General features: G+C 48.6%; 1 protein-coding gene across 1 annotated transcript in view; it reads left to right on the forward strand.

Moving 5' to 3' along the window:
* The window catches only part of PPT1 (palmitoyl-protein thioesterase 1), a 5275-nt gene that overhangs the window by 1049 nt on the left and 3110 nt on the right, over nt 1–1116 (forward strand). Inside the window, exons 2-3 of the mRNA XM_057383764.1 lie at nt 101–210; nt 932–1059. Of these exons, the coding sequence (XP_057239747.1) occupies nt 101–210; nt 932–1059 (238 nt within the window). The remainder of the gene's footprint in view (nt 1–100; nt 211–931; nt 1060–1116) is intronic.

Consider the following 1116-nt stretch of genomic DNA (forward strand, 5'->3'; position numbering starts at 1 on the left):
TTCTGCCCCTCCTCCGCCCGCAGCTCCCGGTCCCGTGTGTTTGTGGAGGTTCTCTGAGCGCCCGGGCCGTGCCGGTAAATCCCGGTGTCCCCTCTCACAGGAGACAGCTGCTGCAATCCGGTAAGCATGGGCTTCATCCAAAAACTCGTGGAGAAAAAAATCCCGGGCATTTACGTCCTGTCGCTCAAGATTGGCAGCAACCTGATCCAGGTAAKCCTCGTGTCACTCGCGTTTCTGCCTGCGGAGGGTGGGGCTGGAACCGCGGCATTTCCTGGCGTTAACAGGATCCCACAAAGATTCCTGCTGYGCTTTCCCTGGGAGATAAACAGCTTTGACAGGTAGAACCCGATAAAGTCCAGCTAATACCTGGGGAAGAGCAAATCCCTGATGGAAATGGGATTAATATGCAAATCCACTGATTAGCACACTCTAACTGCTCCAGGTAATACGTGGGGTTGGTGCTGTGCTGAGGCAGAGCTTTGTCCCTGGCCACGCTTCTTGATTTGCAATATATAATAAATTACACACTTATTATACACAATAAATTGCATAATAAATTACACACTTCTGCGCCTTCATGGGATTTAGCAGTTTGTTGTAATCCTGTGGAATTTCTTTAACTAATTTCTCAGGATAATGTGCAGTGCGTGTMGTTTCCTGGGTGCTGGAGAAGTTGGATTTTTAATTTTTATGGATATATATATGAATAAAATATGAAAAGATTCAAATTGTGAAGAAATTTGGGGAAATGCAGACAGTTTTGCCAGCCCAAGCAGGAACCAAGACCTGCTAAAGGGAAGYCTCACTTCTGTCCCTGTGACAGCTCAGGTCCTCTTTCCAAACCMCAAATGTCAGCRATCTGTTTGCAGAGTTTAAAATAAMACCAACCAYRGCAAAGGTGCAAAATGCTCCATGCTCTCTGATCCCTCAGGATATGGAGAACAGCTTCTTCATGAACGTCAACGATCAGGTGAGGGAGGTGTGCAGCCAGCTCGCCGCCGATCCTCGGCTCAAGGGAGGCTACAACGCCATGGGCTTCTCCCAGGGAGGCCAATTCCTGTGAGTCTGAGCTCCTGGGACTTTGTGGGGTTCAGGTTCTGCTTTAAGGGTTCAGGT

This window comes from Malurus melanocephalus, unplaced genomic scaffold, assembly GCF_030028575.1.
Source record: "Malurus melanocephalus ecotype Western Australia unplaced genomic scaffold, MMel_1.1 scaffold_658, whole genome shotgun sequence".
NCBI lineage: Eukaryota > Metazoa > Chordata > Aves > Passeriformes > Maluridae > Malurus > Malurus melanocephalus.